At 43.3% G+C, this 16,869-nt stretch overlaps 1 protein-coding gene across 1 annotated transcript in view; it reads right to left on the bottom strand.

Moving 5' to 3' along the window:
* Window positions 1-2,258: 2,258 nt before the first annotated feature.
* Window positions 2,259-16,869, bottom strand: part of DDAH1 (dimethylarginine dimethylaminohydrolase 1) — a 59,787-nt gene continuing 45,176 nt past the window's right edge. Inside the window, exons 5-6 of the mRNA XM_065657684.1 lie at window positions 7,153-7,296; window positions 2,259-6,725 (exon numbers count right to left, since the gene is read on the bottom strand). Of these exons, the coding sequence (XP_065513756.1) occupies window positions 6,609-6,725; window positions 7,153-7,296 (261 nt within the window). The 3' untranslated portion in view covers window positions 2,259-6,608. The remainder of the gene's footprint in view (window positions 6,726-7,152; window positions 7,297-16,869) is intronic.

Here is a 16,869-nt window from a genome sequence, read left to right as displayed (position 1 = left end):
GGATTCCTGAGCCATGTATGAAACAAACTGAAATGAATTAACTTCAGCAATCAGGAAAAGAGCATGTGGTTAGGGAATACAAGAATAGAATATATTTTAGCAGGCTTAATGCTGATAGACCCTAACAGGATTTAATGGTCCAGGCAGCTGGAAGAAGACTACTCTCAGCATGAAATTCATTTCAGGAGGTTAGCATCCATTCAGTACTAAGTGAGCCTCACTGAGGAGTGAGTTAGAGAGAATTTCTTTCAAGGGAGCTGGGAAGATTTTGGACACTGCATTGGTTTTATGAGTATGTACATATGTAATGTCAATCTAGAATAAATTTCTCAGCCAAGGAAGTTTTAGAAACTGCTTACAACCCAGCACTGTTCAAATCTTTCACTATATTGGTCCTAGAAAACGTAACGCTGTCAGAATTTGTCAGGAGAGGTCAGTTGGCTTTTCAGAGCTGTGACTGGCTCCAGGTTTTCTCCCCCCTCTCCCCTCACTGATTAACCCCCCTCCAGGCAGCCTGTCCTCACTGCAGAGCAGAGGCCTCTACCTGGCAGCTTCATGTGCACCCATCCCATTCTGGTCCTGGTCCTTACGCAAGGGTCTGGGTCCTGTCCCAGGACAACCCTTTTTGGAGCTGGCAGGACCCCCCCAGCCCCTGTGAGAGCAACAGGGCTCTACACCAACACTTCCCCAGGCAGGAAAAGGAAAACTGCCAGGCAGAGAGAAGGGAAAGAGTTTAGTCCAGTTACAGATCCAGGTTGAGGGCCTTACCCAAATGGAGTGGATACCTGGAGCTACCAATGGCAAGTTTTCAACTACAAACTCACAGCAATAAACCTACACCTCGTAAATTTGGGGGGATGAGTTTGTTGAGAGTACAGAATGTCTGGAGCTTATGATGCACAAGACTGTGACTGATTCTTTTTCAGCAGGATGTACTTAGAGTGGAGAGCGAATTCATACACCCAAGTGCAGCTGCCTCTACTTGCTGAAGTATGATAATATTCTACAGCTAAATGTTACAAAGGGCACTTCTTTTAAAATCACTATTATACTTTTGCTTTTGATATTCTATAAGGAACTTCTTAATGTGGCAAGTGGGAGTGACTTGTATAGCTTTTATTATTTTTAATTATTGCCATTTAGAAACAAATTCAAGTAAATTGGTACCAACTCTTTCCTGTAAGCATGGATACACAAAGATGCATGTAAATGCAACAGTTAAAAATATTAATTGCACCAAGCTAAATGTATCCACATTAGACATAGCACTGATTAAAATATAGTAGTGTAAAAAAAAAAAGTCATACTTTTAACCATCATAGTTAAATTAGTACAAAGGCTGTATTTAGACCAGATCAAATGAAATCTTTCCTTGTTCCTGCTTCTCCAGCAGGAAGAGTATTGGATTAAGGTTTGTTTAAAGTCCTGTTACTAGCAAAGCTGTACAGTTTGGAAGTGGTGTAATTCTTTTGCTACAGTACGGTCAATTTATGTTGTGTTCCTTAAAAAGTAGAAGCAGCAATATTGAGGCCTTGAACAACTGGAACCTGGATGCCGCAAGGTGGCACTGACGGCCCATGAGCACTGGGTCACACGTCCATAAAGCCTCGAGTAACTGCATGGTCTCCTAAGATCGTTAATCCAAATATCATAACCTAATGATATTAGAGCACAAGAGTACAAGCAGAGATTAGCCCCACCTGCGCTATTTGTAGCACACAACGAGTAGTATTTAGATATAAAACACGTGACCATCTGTCATGTTACCACCAAGCAACATCTGAAATGTGGTCACCTCTCCTGACACCCGCGGGGAGAAAAGACACAAGAGCTACGTGAATAATTTAACCAAAGCCATGCCACCAAACATCTGTAGTTGCACCTTTTGTAACTGACAGTAAATACAGGAGCTACACAGACAATACTATGCTACAGCAACATCTGTTCAGTTATCTTGGACAACAACAGAATTTAGTCACAACTATTGTATCCAGAACACATAGGCAATATCCCCCTTCCATACATTATTCTTAAATGTAGAGTCTAAAATAACCACTTGTTTTTAAAGAGTCAAGAGTTCTTCCAACAGGCTTAGAGGTTTTAGTACTAGTGTCTATAATTGGCTTTATTTCTAGGCATGTAATAAGCTTCCATATAAAAAGATGGCATGAACAGTATTAAGTGTATATGCTTTCAGTTTCAAAACGAGAGGCAAAAACTACACAGTGCACAGTACAACTGACACTTTATTCCTTCATGATGGGGATATATAGTATTGAAACTGCAAGAGTCACCAGAAAAAAAAAAATCAAAGTGCAAACCTCTATTAGAACAGATTATGGAATGTATTGATGTTTTTGGCACAGAAAGTGAGGAACTACATACTGCAACAAGATTTTAAGTTTAATGAAATGTAACACCTCTGTGTTCAGTAGTCATATTTGTGCACTGCAGAACAATACAATGTAAACAGTAACTAACACGATTCACATGCAACTCTATACAAGTTACATCATACCTCCAGTTAAAACTTTTCAGAAAATACATGAGGTCCCATGATACTTTGTTCACAATCACTTAACAAATACCACTCTTTAAGCAGTCTTATCTTTTCAGCTTCCTTATTGACAAAAGCAAAAATAGAGAAGCTTAAATTATTTTCCCCAGATGGTTCCATATGAATGTTACTGGTTTTTATCAAGGTAATTTGGCTCTGACTTCATTGGTATAACGTATAAGAAGCTGAATGAAATCAAATGCTCATTTTTTCCCCCATATTTCATCCTCCTGTGAACAAACAGCATTCTGTGCACTGACCTTTTGGTTTTAAAACTGGACATAGTGTTGCCTATGAGCTCTGTATCTATCACATGGAAATCACACACACACACAAAAAAATCAGAGCATAGCTTCATACAGTGGCATCTATTTAAGATCGAAAAGGAGTGTATTAGCATGGAGAGGACAAAAAATGCAGAAATGGAAGAATTCAAGTTTATCTTGTAAGGTACAGTATGCATTCACATTTTTGTTGCAGAGACACTGTATTCACATTCTAGTGAAGAAAGAAACCCACATATCACAGCTCGCCCTAAACTCTTGGTGAAGAGAACATCCATGAAAGATCTATAATGCACATTGTAGCTCTTTCATTTGAACTGAGATAAACTGATTGCTCAAAGGAAAAAAACCTTCGATGAGTAATTCAAGCCCCATTGCTGAGCTATTAACCACAAGAACTTCTGTGCTGGCCTGTTATGTCATATAGCTTGACAGTTGTTATCGAGTGTTTTATGTGGGCAGCTATTAGTGCTCAGTGTCTCACCTCCTTTTTTTGGTTTGGGATTTTATTATTTATGTTAATCAAGGATGATGATTTATATCAGGCATCTGAGAAATGTTCGGGTGACAAGATGTACAGGATGCCCATTAGATGCATATGTATCACAGCAGAAATGTCCTTATAACTGAATTCTTCGTTTGGGCAACAGAAAAAACAGCAACACCAAAACCAAGAAGGATTTGGCATGATTTTAGTTCTTAGTACCATACTGCAAATGTGCTAACTGAAGTGCTCTTAATGTTTTTGCTTTATAATGCCAGAATAAAAAATAAGGCTAAAGGCAAAGAGGTGAGGGCAATCCCACTAGCCAGCTTAGTTAACTTTTGGCATCAGGCTAAGATGTGATTTAGAGCATCTATGTTAGGAGATGGGATACCTACTAAGGCCAACAGAGAGAAAGCAGGTGTGATTTAGAGCACCTAAATTCTGCGTCTGAAGTTTGACAGTTTGAATACAACTTGAAAATATCATCTGAGGGACTTCGGGTCCCTCAGCCACTCCTTTGCTCTTTCTGCATAGCAAAATGCAGCCTTGAAGGCAAGGAAATCTAGATGGCAACAGGTGAAAGACCAGCCTCTCTGTCAATGCAGGTATTTCTCAGCTCTGAGATCCCAGCTCCCCCTCTCCCTCCCTTGGGGAGCCAGGGGAATTCATTGTCACCTATTCTATTGCTTTCAGGGACACAAGATCTCAACAACGTCCACCACAAATGTTTCCCTTTGCTGGAGTAATCCTAAAGAGGAGGACTCACCCTTGCCACTCTCTGGGTCTATAGCTCCTGTTGACAGTCATCCTTCCAGCTCAAAAGAACTTGCTCAGAGCCAAAGCAGACCCCTCAGTTTCTCCTCCTCACACCTACTCAAGGAGGGAGTGAATTTATGATAGTCCACTGTGGACTGTGGAGGAAGGAGCACAGAAAAAAGAAAACTCAAGTAGGAGAAATGAGGCAACAGATGTAAAATCACTTGAGGTTGAAAGAGAAATGTGCTCATCGTGCCATAAACTAGAAACGAGAGTCCAAGGAAGAGAGAAACAAGTTCAAGGTGAGAGATGGTGGAAGAGGAGGAAAAAACCCACCCACACACCCAACAGAAAGTTTGAGAGATAAATTGAATAGAAATCCCAAAGCCTAATGCTGTCCTAGTGCAGCTCGATGCTCTGGCTCCCTTGCGAGAGAAGGGGAGAGGGGATGAACAACACAGATGGGGGCCAGGGGCAGGTTGGAGGGGATCCTGTTCTGGCTTTGTACAACAGCTCCCACGCTGCACAGGTTTTTAACAGAGTACGTCTTGCCTCTAAGGTCACAGTTAAATACTGCAGGGTCACTTTTTGGCACAAAATCTTTTTTTAATGTCAAGTCATTTTAAAATGCAAGATGCTTTATCAGATATTTAAAAAGCACTAAGGGAAGGCAGAAAAAGAGATTCCCCACTGCAATGTTTACATCATTAGAGCCTGCTCACCTGAGTCAGGCTTAAGTGATGGCACATGGGGATGGAGGAGACAAAGAGGAAGCATTAGGAGAACCCTTTGGGACAGCACACAGCCATAAAAACAGCACTTGCTGTCTGTCTGGCAGAAGGTTTCCTTTGGGACATGCTCTCTTTCTACATACATTACATTTGCTCATCATTGTGCTCTCCCTCATGTCATCACGAGGTTTCCACCTCATTGGCCACTGCGATGAGGTGAGAGATAAGCTGAGGAGTACCTACGGGTATGAGTACTTGTGCTTCCTCCCCGATGAGTGCGCAGAGAAGCATGCAGGTTTCCAGAGGATGTCCCAGTGTGTGCTCCGTGACTGCTGTTTGCTTTCCTGCAGACAACACTGTCCGAGCTACCCCTGCTCGCTTCTTACTGTACCTTAGCAACACGCCACAAGTGGTTCAGGAAAGGTGGAGGAGACGTCTAGGAAGTTGATAACATGTTCAGGCTATTTGTCAGTCTCTGGAGAGTTCCCACTACTGCCTCTGTTTGGGAATTTCTCCATCCTTAGTTTACAAATGATTTAACAAGAAGCATGTGAATACAATGGGGTATGCTTCACTTTACTGTGGTGGAAAAAAAAAAGTATGACTCAGTGGGTAAACATGTTATGGAATTTGCTACAAAAATTGTATTTGTTTTAACTGAATACCACAGTAAATATTCATGCAATTTAAAAAAAAGTTATTGTTCCAAGGAAAACTAACCCAAGGGCATATAAAATACAAATGCCAGTATTTCAGGAAAAAATAGCTTCCCTTATTCATGAACATAATCCAGGAATAGCTGTCCTTCAACTCCTCCTATCACCCATTTCTTTTGAATTTTGCTAGTAAGTGGCCTCCAAAAGAGAGGATAAAACAGAAAGTAGGGACAGAAGTTAAAAAAAAAAAATCATTAAAAGACCCCATTACTTTTGTAAGTTTAACTTTTCCAAAAGCATCTCAGTTTTTCATTTTTGTGGTCTGGGTACTCCCTTGGATCTGGCCTTTTTAAAAAACTCCTGTTCCATTCTTGCCAAATTGAAAGTCACAGCATTAGCAGCAAACTGTGACCCAAGCTTTCAGCATGCATCTTGTGTGGCTTCACTATTCTCTCCTTTTGTTTTTCAAGTTTCCCAGGCAGACATTGCCCTTGAACGCTCCCATTGGAGGAAGCTTTTTCCAAAGGTGCTACCTGGCATCTGAAACCAACTCCAGCCACAACTCTGCCCAGCAGCAGCAACACGATACGGCTGAGACAGTGAGCACAGCCCGTTGCCCACTGATCCAGCCAGTGTGCGGAAAGCTTCCCTACCACACAGCGTACCAAGTTCATAAGCTCACCAAGTTTTCTTCAGTCCACCCAATACCTTGAATCACTGTAAGTAGAGAGGACCAAGGAAGGGAAAAAAGATGCAGAGCAAGGAAGCAAGAGAAAAAAGACAGGAGAATGGAAGTGAAAGACAGGTGCTTGAAATATTGAGAATTAGTTGGTTTTCATAAAATTTTCACACAGATATGTTAAATCACTAAAGCTAGGGGTTAGGCATTATAATTGTCTTCTGCTAGCCCACGGGACTAACATACTTCAGAGTTATGTGCCCCCCAAGAAACTGTACGTCCACCTTAAATACCATCTGCAAGGACATAATAAAAATACACAAAGCAAAAAGTTTGTAAACGGGTTAGTAGCACAGTGGTACAGTAGATTGTCAATAAAAACAATAAAAGTGTGGGTACAGATTCGTCTACCTTGTGTGTAACATTATTGCCAGTTACAAGGGAGGGACTCTGTAAACTCATAATTCTGAACTTTTGTTAATAAGCACAGAGCAACAGGTGAGTGCCCCATCTACTTTCTCCAGTTCTGTGTTGGCTATTGGGATCAGCATGTGGTCCTTCAGTTTTTCAAATACCTGTTTAGGAAAGAAAACAGAACAGAAATCGTTACACTTCAGGCCTTTCTACTTTCTCTTTTCTCTAAGTATTTATAGAATGTGCAGGCATGGATTTATCAGTGGGTGCTAAGCCATCTCGTCATTTGTAATTAATCCTAACATTTAAAGTATACATGGCCTTCTGGCTATGGGACTCATGCACATTGATACTGCAGTGAGAAGAACTGCTGCTATGTCCAGTTACGCAGAAGCAGCACCAGGGGCACAAGAGACAGAGTTATTAAATCAGCAGTGGAGCTGAGAACAGAACCCAGGCCTCCCACCTTTCACCAGCTGGTATTTTCATGATGGGACACAACAGCCCGTTCTGGACAGCATCTGATTTCAATTCCCACTGACTTCCTGGCAAGGCTGAGATGCTGGGGGTCTCCCAGGCCCCTCTCACCTTTGCACTCTCCGGGTACTCCTCAGGGGCTCGGTGCAGCAGGACATGCCCTTTGCTGGGAATGTTTAAGTAGATGCAGTTTGCTGCGGCATCATCGGGCACCGTCAGCTTGTCGTAGCGGTGGTCACTCATCTGCTGCATGGTCTGTTGGGAGACAAAGTGCAGCTGTTGAGACCAAACACATTAGCAGCCCCAAACAAATGGCAGAACAGACTGCAAAAAATAGCTAATTGTGATTGCCAGGTCAGCCAATGGCCATTTTTGCTATGCAGCAAGTAAGATCTCTTTATCTCTGCCCTTCAAGGAAGAATCTACTAAACCTAACTGAAACGAGCAGTAGAAAACCTTGTGAAATGGTGCCTGCAAGCAGGAGGATTAAGCAGGGCACTCAGTAAGCATCCTCCATGCAGTCTTTTCCTCAAGGAATGTACATTGAGTATGCAAAATTCCTGCTCACATTGATGGAAACTATAGGTACTCAGCACCCTCAAAAAAAGCAGCCATCAGTCAATATTTATAAAATGAGCATAAATTAACACAAACAGGACAGGAACAGTTCCCAGCTTGGATATCAGCCCAATCTCAATGCTTTTCAAGGACCTCCTTTCTGCTTCCCAAGCAGTTACTCTTTCACTGGGCACCTGTGCGGGGGAGTCAGGAGGCACGTCTGGGCTAATCCACGTTCCCAAGGGGACAACACAATCACCTCCTCAGAACAGAAGAGCTGGTGGGTTTCAGAGGTTAGGTCTATAAATACAGGGCTCATACACAAATTTGGATCCTGGCTGGAATTTCAGAGACAGACTGTCAGCGCATGAGAAGCCCGAGATCCCGTGTTTTGGATCAGGCTCAACTTTTTAATAAAGATGGGAATAGCCCAACTTCCCATTGTACCGTTCCAACTTCACATCAGCTTCACCCTGACAGAGACTGAGACTAACACAGAAGTGAACACAGCTCAAAGTCAAAAACATTGGTCCTACTGAAAGTCTAAGCAAATGCAAGTGTTTCAGTTTCTCTCCTAGCCCCCGCTGTGTTCCCACATACATTGCAAAGATGCAAACAGAAAGAAAGGGTTTTTTCAGCTTGAAAATCACACTAATTTTATCTTTAAAATAAACTGGTATTCTGTTAACAAACTTTTTAAAATAAATTCCCTTTTCTCAGGGAAACCCCACAGATTTACATCACACAGCAGAGAGCAGACTTTAATTTTAGGCACAGTTAAGTTTATCATTAAATTATTTGGAAGGTCATTCATTTGTACTACTTCTCATTCATAAAAAAATGCTATATAGAACTGAATTCCAACAAGTACCTACAACATACTGGGAAGCAACAAAGCAACTCACGCTTGCACACACCTACACTAAGTAATTCCTTTATAGGTCTGGACACATTTTTCACGTCGTAGCCTGAGTCATCTGCATCCCACGGAGAACGTGAAACTCACAGCGAAGAATGCCGTGCATTCTTGAGGAAGTGTTATCAGATTGTCATTTCTTGTTCCTTCTGAAGTTATGAAACTCTCCCCAGTTTCCAAGGTCACATCTACCTCCATAAAAGGTTAGTGTGTTTTTCTGGGGAAAAAATCCTTGCACCTTTACTTTACCAGATGTATTTTTATTACTGTGCTTATCATGGTCAACTTTCCTATCTATAATTTTGTTTCTGTTATGTTGCCAAGATGCATTTTATTCCAATTTCCCTGATGTTGCAGACATCTAGCAGTAGGTGACATGTCTGCACCCAGTGCCACTCTTCTCCCCAGTAAACAGAGCCAGCAGACCCATTCTCTTACCTGCAGCATCTCTTTTCTTCCTTACCTAATCTTTATAAGTCTTGATTAAGGAAACATATTTATTAAATCTGCACTGATACACACGTATCAGTAGAGGAAAAGCCACCACACCTGGATTTTACTCAGCTCCCAAACAGTTGTGTTTTCTCTAGTCCTTGCTGGAAACAGAATCTGATATTGTAGGTTTTCTGTAGAAACAGCTCATTCATCAGAAAAACACTGTGAATCACTCTGAAACATTTCCATATGAAATTACAAATGAATTCTTAAGCAGAAGAGTATGGACACATCTGCCATTCATTTGCTTCTGCAAAATGCTGAACTGAGAAGAGCAGCAGAAATGAACAAGTGTCAGGGCTCTGCCTGCGCCTCAGGAACCAGCTCCAGGAAGCCTGGGAGAGGATGGCGAGGACACGTTAGGAGGATTGTTTTCAAGGCTAAAAAGCACAGAAGTGGTGGCTGAATTAATTCAGAAACAAATGAGAAAAAAATGAGCGGGAAAGCGAGATGCAGCAGCACAGTAGTCTGAGTGCGCAGCTGTGGCAGGGGGAATCGGGCTCTCAGCTGGCTCGAACGGCTCCGCAAGAAATCATTTATTAGTAACTGGAGGTTTGACAATACGAGACTACCCTCTTCCTGAGCTCTTAGATGAGAAGGGAATCATATTTGCAAGCTTTCATCGCTCTTACAACTATGCCTGCATGTCGAACTAAAATTTCAAAAACCACTTTCTTGAGAGAGCACCCCGGCAATAACAGCCCAAACCTGCCCATAGGGAGGCTTTGGATGCAGCAGAAATGCACCGATATGACGCAATCAGGTTATTTTAAAGACCCGTGGGGTTTTCTATATTTGTACTATGTAAAGTCATTGAGCACATGTGCCTGTCCACGGCAGAGGAAGAGACAAAAAAAATCCTTTGATTGTATTTTCTATCAGACACACCTCAAAGCTATATATTTTTTGGGAAATGACAAGTTTACAAAGACTATAGCTCTCTCACAATGCATTTGTGGAGGCCTGGCTTTCTGCCCACAAACGTTGTAGGACCAGCTATGTTAAGAGCCAGGCATTTCCTGCATGCCTAGTTTTTCTGGGAATTTTCTTCAGCCTGAAGAGGGTAATTTTCATTGCGCATTCTCTCAGCCCTTAGTCATGCTTTCCTTATGTTGAAGTCATTCGCATAGCCTAAAATGCCTTTTCTATAGCTTTTTTACAGTGTGTCCTCAGACAACTGAGGTAATGGATAAGCTAAATAATCCTAAATATGAAGCAGCATTATGCACGAAGGAAAAATGTGTACGCGTTTAGGGCCTATTATTACTGACAAAAGTTAAGATGACCACATGCATTTTTAAGACAAGCCAAGCCTAGTTACAAATGTTCCCCCTCCCTGAGGAAGGCCCCGGTCTGAGCCCCACTGCCACCCAGGACTATTCCCACCCAGACAGTGACCAAACCCACCGCACCTGCAACACGCCTTCATATCTCCAACACCACACAGGCAATACCAAACACACAGAGAATGTTCCTCTTGCTAGCGGGGCAATGAACACTGCACAGAAAAATGCCCATGTCATGCCAACAGAGAAGCAAAGGCGCAGATTTTCGGGGTCTGACTTCTGTTTTGATTAGCCCCTGCTCACCTGGCCCCCAAAATTTAGAAGAAAAATCAAACCTAAGGCCAAGTCAAATGCATGTAAAGCTGCACCCGCAGGGTCATTCCCTCATCAGATTTCAGATACCCGTTCCTAAACCCTTCAAGCCACAGTATTCTGAAAACAAAACTATTCACTTAGAACTATTTAAGGTATTTTTTCCATTCCATCTCTCTTCCTTATTTCCAAGCAAATTAAAGTTTGGTCTGTTTTACGCTGATGCTTAAGTGACATCTGGCCTGGGGTATAGAGCAAATTGGAATATTTTAATCCAAAAGACTGAAAATTGTGAGAAAAGATTATGCTACATCAAGATTTTGCCTACAACAATGAAAACAAAGTATTTTTGTGATACAGGGTAACTAACACGGATGAGAAGAATAACTCAGCATTATGCAGCCACGTCCCCCCAAGCTGGCTGGGAGTTTGGGAGGACAGCATGCTTCTCTTCTGCTTGGAGGAAGGACCACCTGTCTGGGGACAGCGTCAGGCTTGTGCCCTTACACATGTAAAGCACAAGGTGAGGACAGGCACCTGGCCCGTACATTGCCATCTGGAGGGAGGACTGAGAGCAAGGTAAACTATTGCTTGCTGCCTGGAAAATACTGCTGATTACCACACCTGCCATTTTTTAATGCTTGCAGAACCTGGAAGAGCTCCTTTTTCAGTGCTGCATGATGGGGGTCTCCAGCCCACGTGAGAGGTGACAATATCCCACTTAATCCTAAGACAGGAAACTGGAGACAACTGAGATTTGGTGTGCGGTTCCCGGGAACCTCAACTCATCAGCTGTCATACAGCGCAACGTCACCCACAGCAGTGCTCCAGGAGTCCATCCAGTTCACCTGTGAACCTGTAAGCAAGGTAGCTTCAGAGTTTAGATGAAGCTTTAGAGCTCCTCTGGTCCTTGCACTAGAAGCGACAGCGAATAATTGATCCCCGATTGTCTTTTACATATCATTCCTGATTTTACAGGCATCTATGATCTCAACTTAGTTGTCACTTTTCCAGGTTCTAGTTATAACTTGCTTAATTTGTCTCCTTAGGCAAGCTGTTCCAGGTATCTGTTCATCCCTATTGCACTTCTCCAAATCTTTCCAGTTCTACTCTACCTTTTTTGGAACAGAGGGATTGTGCATGCAAAGTACACACAACAGCCAACATGCAGATGCACCACAGCTTTAAACAGTGTCATAATGATATTCTCCATTTGTTTTTCAGCTGAACTAGCAACTTCAACAAGCCCAAGATGTTATTTCTGTGGCAATGATCAGTCAGAGCACATTATTTTGTATGTGATGTTTGTACTGTTGTTCTCCCTGTCCCTGCTGCACATCACTTCACACTTACCTACACTGAATTTCATTCATTGTTTTATTGCCCTGTCTCTGTCTATTAACTCCTTCCTCGCTTCTTCATATTTGGAGAAACAATTGGAGCTGGAGAGAGAAAGCAGCAGCTTTAGGGTTCAACACAAGGAAGCGCAGGGCAGAGCAGGGCTGGTGAGCGATGCCATGGTGCTACGCGCCTGGGTGTGGGGACTCGGCCTGCCAGGCAAACCAGGCTGCTCAGAGTTTCCTTCAAATGCAGCAGTGCCAACTGTGACCACAAACAGCTGGCCAGGCTGACCAGAGGGGACAGAGGAGCAGAGCTGGAAAAGCCAGCGATACTGCTTGAGTGTCATGATCTATCAGGACTGTCACCCCCGAAATGCAGACAGGTGGGAGAGAGCAGGGTAGAATCATTAGGAAGGGGACAAGACAGACATTTTGAGGAGCATAAATCACAGCAGAATGATCTAAGGCTTCTTGTCAGGTACCGAAAAGTCTGCTAGAGACATAGGACATGATAGCATAGACTCTATGGATGCAAACTGCATTTGAGATCTATTTGAAACCAGCAATGCTCCAGCCTGCCGTGGTCACTAAAGCAAATTTCTCAGCCCATACACAACCAGAGCACTACTTTATTTTCCCCCTGCCACCCATGCTCTCAGCAGCTGGGCTTTGGGCTTTTCCTCCCTGCTGCACCCTCAGTCATGTTTTCCAGAAGGCAAAGTTCTTTAAGCAACTTCTCCCGCCCTGCTGCTCGGCTTTTCCTGGCGCAGGACACCTTTTGCATCACTGCAGATGTGATGGGCACCACATGCCATTGACGTGCCCACCTGGGCTGCTTGGCTCTCCTGAACCACCTGGTGTCACAGCCACACTGTCATCTGCCTGCCAGCTCTGCCCAAGGATGCTGCAAAGGGAAACCATGACCTGAGGAGGGGAAAAGGAAGCGGCAGACGTATGTTGTTGCTTTCAGTCAAGAAGGTGAGAGGACGAACATCCTGTCTTTAGGAACAGGAACCCAGGGAGAGAATAGTTGAACAAAAAAAAAGGAGCAAAGCCACAGAAACTGAGGCCCCATTTACGCAAGTCAAATGACATCTTCTCAGTCAGCCTCTGACCCAGCTCCTGTGGCTGACAGCCTAACTGGTGACGACAAATATGTATTGAAAGGGACACTTTCCTCACCCCTAAAAAAATAAAATAAAACATACTGATACAACAGCCTCTATTCTATAAATTTACACTTTTGAGTCCGTATCTTTCAAATGAGGAGATTCTTCTGCATATATGTAAACTGAACAGTACTGACGCTCACTTAAGTGCAGTGTGTTTATTCTAACATCTAACTTTTAATTAAGGAAAAACACAACTAGTTGACTTTTTAAAGCACCAGTTCATCTGGTACTCAGTGAAAACCTGTGTCCTCTTGAGATGCTCTATACCCCTAATTCATGCAGTAATGGAAAATCCGAATGAGCTACAGGAAAGTGCACAGAATTTTATAAATTGACTACTTTTCCTTTCTATAAGGCCAAGGAGCAAAGTCTCATTTTTTAATTTTTACTTTTAAGGGCAAGTTGTCAATTGTTCTCTGGATTTCACTAACCTTTCTTTGTTGCTGCATTACAGAAAAATCAGTATTCATCTGCCCTTTCTGCTAATTCCCTACCTGATGTCATCCTCTTTGGGTTATTAATATTAGTAATCATTTCCACAGCAACCCATTGTGATATCGTAAATAGAGGATTATGACTTCATGTGGGGAATAAGCAGAGGCACAAATAATGAATTCTTAAGGAAGAAGAGATAATGTTTTCATGCAAACTTGTGCATTACTAGGAAAGTCAGACAACACAGACAATAGGAAGAGCAGATTTAGCTGAGCCTTTTCCTGCTACCTGGGGGTATGGGCTGCTTTCTAAGAACACCAGACAGATGAAATTTTCCCTCAGGTGTCCATCCTGAAGGCGCTTCTGTGGCAGAGCTGGGAACCCCTCAGCTTTATACAGGCATTATAACCCTGCTCCCATGCAGGGAAATGGTACTTGGCTTTTTAAAGCTGGCACACTGCAGCAACTTCAGTTATACAAGATGGAATAAGAACAAAAGGCATTTAATCACAGGAATGGGGCAACTGCCAATGTTAAAACAACTCCTTGCACCCAAGTCTTTAAAAACGCTGCCCTGATCATCGCTTTGGATACAGACCAAAGGCCTAGTTGCCCAAAAGAGACTCCTTCCTATTTTAAGATGTGGTTTTGATAAGCCTCCCTTGACCTCTACAAAAACAGCACATGCGGTTGTATTTGCAATAGCATCCTTCAGGGAATAATTTAGGGGATGAATGAGCAGCTCCACTCCCAATAGAAGACATTGAACAGGAGAGTCAAGAGCAAGCCAGAGCAGTCACATACAACCTTTTATCAAAAGCAGGGGAAAAAAAAAAAAAAAAAAGGCATTTGCTGAAGTCACAGTATTACACTACTGTGCATATCCTGATACACTCCTGACCATAATGAAATCCCAGCAAATAATGAGGTCAGAGCCTGGGATACCAAGGACAAGCTCAGAAGTGCAGATATTGGAGAGAATACCCTAGATACAGCAGCCACATGGATTAAGCTCAGGCCATAGGAAAGAAGAGAGTTGGGGTGTTCTGCCTGGAGAAGAGAAGGCTCCAGGGAGACCTTATTGTGACCTTTCAGTACTTAGGAGCCTATAAGAAAGATAAGCACAGACTTTTTAGCAGGGCAGGTTACAACAGGAAAAGCAGTAATGGTTTTAAACTAAAAGACGGGAGATTCAGGCTAGACATGAGGAAATTTTTTCTTACAATGAGGGTGGTAAAATAATGGCCCAGGTTGCCCAGAGAGGTGGTGGATGCCCCATCCCTGGAGACATTCAAGGCCGGGCTGGACATGGCTCTGAGCAACCTGATCTGGTTGAAGATGTCCCTGATCATTGCAGGGGGGTTGGACTGGATGAGCTTTGAAGGTCCCTTCCAACCCAAGCTGTTCTGTGATTCTGTATGGTGGGATAAGTGCTGTCTACATCACAGCCCTCACCCCTAGGCACCATGACAGGCTTCCTACCTTCCTTCTAAGTCTTCTGCTGTCTCCTGAGATCCATCAGCAACCACCAGGCAGCCGGTGTTACCCCAGTGCAGCAGGGTCAGCTGGAGGCTTTCTCTAACAGTCCCGTGGGGCTGCCCAGGGGTCAGTCCTCTAGACAGCGCCTGACATCAGAGCCCACCCAAAGGGCAATCCCCATTTCCCGACATGTGAGAGAACTTCATTAGCAGCCACTTGCTACTGATACAACACATACCACTTGCAAGGAAACAGCTGAGCTTGCCAAAGCTGGGAACTATATGTGTAACTCTCAGGTCCTTTGGGATTGCTACCACGTTATCCTAAGGGTGACAGAGAATGGCTTGACCATAGACAAAGCTGCTTAAACCAAGGACTGTGTCCACCATCACCTGCCACTGTCCAAGTCTTCACTCATCACATGAAGCAGATGGAATTTGTGCTCCGTACCAACCAACACAAACAGCCAAAGGACAGAAACATGGCTTTTCAGGATTTAGTACAGAGCAAGGGAGTACAGAAAGGAGTGTATAAAAGATGCTGTGTCATGGTTCCCATTGCCATCTTGGCAAGTGTTTGCCTGTGCTACTGGAACCTGAACTGGATTATGTCCCAGGCCAGTTCCTGCTCATCTGCTGTCCCAGCAAGACCCCAGACTGTGTCTCTCATTGTGTAAAAACTCACTGCAGAGTGTTTGTCCGCAGTGCTGCCCCATCACCTCCCTACGCTGGGGCCGGCACTGTCACAGCCTGAATTCATCCTCATTCACACTCCTGGCAAAGGTCAGTGACCCCAACAGTGCAGGACCAGAGCCCAAAGGTGACACGTTTGGAGGAAATCCTGGCTTCACTGAGGGAACAGAAAAATAATCTCAGGCTTTGGTGGCTCAACAGCCATGGCCAACATTAAACTATGGAGTGACGTGTACGGAATTATGAATGGGCTTAACTACAAGAAGGAATTAAGTGTGTGCTGAAAATAGCAGAGGGAAGTTAAAGTTTCAGATGTGATAGCGACTGCAGCCCCCGGCAGTTCTGCAGTTCATTTGTCTCTCTTTTTCACTGAGTTTCCTCGAGTGCCACTTTTCAGCTGCAGCCCAAATCTTCTATACTTGCCAGAGCCTGAAGAGGATTTCATGGTTAAAATGTTACTTCTGATTTATTATCTGCTCTAGCATGTGGTTTATAATCCTACACTCTGTGCACTCATTTCCTAGCTCACTTGCAGCACTTTACATTACACACGCAGCACTAAACTCATGATCAATTGCTCTCTGCCATGTGTGAGCACCTGATGGAATTTCTTTTTCTATTTTTAACAAACATACTGCACCAGTAAGAACAATCAAGAAAAATTTCTCTTTCAAACAAGATTGTTAGTAGGAAGATAAATCTTATTTTAAATATAAAATGTTAGTATAGCATGACACAGCAGTTCACTTGTTGCCTAACAAGACATATTACAGAATGCAAACAACTCAACGACCAGAGATGGTTAAAGACAGCTTAATCATCTTGCTTGTCTGATTGCGTTGCCAGAGCAAACATGAAAAATGGCAACAAAGGAGAGGTTTAAAATAACAAGCTAGCAGAATAATGGAGTGGCATGCTGCGCTGTGCCAGGCAAGTGACTCGGCAGAAGCTGAGGGGACCGTGCAGACTGCGATGGGTAACGGGAGGAGCAGCTGACAGTACTGCTGCAGCTCAGTTCATCTGGTGAAATACCAGGAGCAGCTTTTAATTCTGAGTATCAGTGCCCCAGAGATCCTAGTGCCATTGCATTTCCACAAAACTGCAAGAAGCTGATTACCGAGATTTTTTTTTTTTTTTTGAGGC

The sequence above is a fragment of the Caloenas nicobarica genome, chromosome Z (assembly GCF_036013445.1).
Source record: "Caloenas nicobarica isolate bCalNic1 chromosome Z, bCalNic1.hap1, whole genome shotgun sequence".
Classification (NCBI taxonomy): Eukaryota; Metazoa; Chordata; class Aves; order Columbiformes; family Columbidae; genus Caloenas; species Caloenas nicobarica.
The sequence above is the reverse complement of the archived record's forward strand: the minus strand, read 5'-3'. Positions and strand labels throughout refer to the sequence as shown.